Here is a 2,566-nt window from a genome sequence, read left to right as displayed (position 1 = left end):
ATTCTGTTGAGAGCTAATTTAGGAAGATATTAAAAAGAAACTGCCACATGGCCTTTTACTTACAATGGTCAATGGTGGGAATCACTGTTAAATATATATACCCTAATTAAGATACAAAAAATAATTATAATAAAATAGACTGTAAATGAACACATACTTTCTACGTTTATCTATAAATAGAGGCCTTTAGCACATTCAACTCATTCCAACACGACCAGTAAAGCTAATACAATTTAGTTTGATTGAGAAGACTTTGTTTTCAATTCTTGATAATGAGTAGTACACTTATGGCTCTGAGCCCTTTTACTGTGTTCACATATTTTACCCTTTTCTCTCTTCTGACCATTTCTTGTTCTTGCTTCAACCCTAAACGTCTCAATGTATCAGAAGTTCAGTCAGATTCCGACTGGTCACCTGCCGGAGCTACTTGGTATGGAAGCCCTGATGGTGCTGGAAGTGATGGTAAGCACACTAGCTATTTAGGCACGCTAAATCTTTCTTGTTAGCCTATAAATATGTCTTAGTAAGTACGAAAAATAAAAGAAAATATTGGTGCATTAATTAAATGGTACACATCATTTTATATTATTGATTTTAATGATAAAATTTTCTTTTTGTACAAATTAAAGGTGGAGCTTGTGGGTACACAAATGCCGTAGATCAGCCACCATTCTCCTCCCTAATAGCTGCTGCTGGCCCTTCTCTATACAAATCAGGCAAGGGCTGTGGAGCTTGTTTTCAGGTGTGAAAATCTAATTTATTAATTCCTAGGATTTAAGTTATATACACATATTTTCTATATAATTTAATATGTGATATGCAGGTAAAGTGCACGGGAAATAAAGCATGCTCAGGAAAGCCAGTGACGGTGGTAATAACAGATGAGTGTCCAGGCGGACCTTGTCTATCAGAATCAGCTCATTTTGATTTGAGTGGCACTTCTTTTGGAGCTATGGCTGTTTCTGGACAAGCTGATCAATTGCGTAATGCTGGAGTTCTCCAGATTCAATACAAAAGGTAAACATATATACAAACTAACCTTCCCATGCAATCATATATAAACTTCCAAAAATAATGTACACATCAGAAAAGCTTACAGACATTGTGATAATGATCGAGTGACACTAATTCTTTATCATTTATCATGGGATACCTCGAAATTATGAAAAGTTGATCTTTTTAAATTGTATGTGTAACAGAGTGAAGTGCAACTATCCAGGAGTTAAATTGACATTTCACGTAGACTCAGGTTCAAATTCCAACTATTTTGCGGCTCTAATAGAGTACGAAGACGGGGACGGAGACCTAAACAGAGTTGACCTGAAGCAGGCATTGGATTCAGATACATGGCAACCCATGCAACAGTCATGGGGTGCAGTTTGGAAGCTCGATACCGGCTCCTCCTTAGTGGCACCATTTTCTCTCAAACTTACAGGAGAATCTGGCCAGACTGTGGTGGCTAACGGCGTTATTCCATCTGGTTGGCAGCCCGGAAAAACTTATCGATCAGTTGTCAATTTTAAAGTCTAGCAGCTTAATATTTAACAATTGCTGCACAGCAAGTCAATTTGGTAGACTTTATGTTGTGGTCAAGAAGTAATTAGGATGGCTAGTAGAATAAAGTAGAAGACACAAGAAAAACGGGGTTGTTGTGTATTTTTAATATTGATACCACGCCCCTTGTTATGGTTTTACGCCCTGTTCCTAAATTAGTACCTTATGAGTACTAGTACTGGATATTATTAATTCAGGACAATGTTACTACAATGTTTAAGTTATATAATGATAATTTTATGTGTTTGGAATGGTGTCTGAAAAAAGTTACTACTATTGTATTAATCTTCTTATATTTGGTTTCCTTAAATCTGAAAATGTTTTCACAAGATGGGGAAACTAGACAAGTATGAATGGAAGTTATTCTTTTACATAATTCAGAAAGCGTAAATCAAAACTCTAGGTTCAAACTCCATAAAAAAATTCTGTTGTTGAAATGTGCAGTTCAAAACTCTAGGTTCTCGAACTTAATAGTAATAAATTATTAGAGTTTGAATTGATAAATGTTCAAACTCTAGTAAATTTTTAAAACTATTCCATAGTTTAACTAAGAAACTTTTTCAAATTTTATTTTTCCATTAAAAAGTAACTATTTCTTAAATATTTCAAACCGCGGCTAAACTTTAACGGGCTAACCTCCATTTTTTACCAATATGTCTTAAGAACCCAGTAACACAATGGAATGGGTTTAACGTGGCATCGTCCAACTGCCCAAGTAAAACTTTAAAGTTAATCTTCAACACCTTACAAAAACATTTTTGGACAAAACAAACACGATCAATTCTTTTGGGGTGTATTTAAATTTTCATTGATTTTTTTTTTAAATTTTGCCTTATTTGATAAAAACCCAATGTATTTGACGTTTCCAATCAAACTCAAAATTTTAAAAAATTTCATGTATTTGTTTAAATTTGCATCACCCATCCCCGTATTTAGTTATGTTTAACTTTCAATATTGATTTCGTTTTTTATTTTTACCATGTATTTGATAGCATATATATATATATATATA

General features: G+C 33.8%; 1 protein-coding gene across 1 annotated transcript; it reads left to right on the top strand.

Moving 5' to 3' along the window:
• Positions 1–215: 215 nt before the first annotated feature.
• On the top strand, positions 216–1,800 carry LOC132062648 (expansin-B15-like). Its single transcript, XM_059455180.1, has 4 exons — positions 216–462; positions 630–742; positions 824–1,017; positions 1,200–1,800. Exons 1-4 carry the CDS (start codon positions 273–275, stop codon positions 1,528–1,530), a joined length of 828 nt encoding a protein of 275 aa, XP_059311163.1. The 5' UTR covers positions 216–272; the 3' UTR covers positions 1,531–1,800.
• Positions 1,801–2,566: the final 766 nt, after the last annotated feature.

Source organism: Lycium ferocissimum, chromosome 7 (genome assembly GCF_029784015.1).
Source record: "Lycium ferocissimum isolate CSIRO_LF1 chromosome 7, AGI_CSIRO_Lferr_CH_V1, whole genome shotgun sequence".
In the NCBI taxonomy this organism is placed as follows: domain Eukaryota; kingdom Viridiplantae; phylum Streptophyta; class Magnoliopsida; order Solanales; family Solanaceae; genus Lycium; species Lycium ferocissimum.
This window is presented reverse-complemented; position numbering and strand designations above follow the sequence as displayed.

Coding starts and splice junctions, on each gene's coding strand:
- LOC132062648 (XM_059455180.1), top strand. CDS start 273: ATGAGTAGTACACTTATGGCTCTGAGCCCTTTTACTGTGTTCACATAT. Junction 743..823: donor GCTGTGGAGCTTGTTTTCAG/GTGTGAAAATCT, acceptor TGTGATATGCAG/GTAAAGTGCACGGGAAATAA. Junction 1,018..1,199: donor CTCCAGATTCAATACAAAAG/GTAAACATATAT, acceptor TATGTGTAACAG/AGTGAAGTGCAACTATCCAG.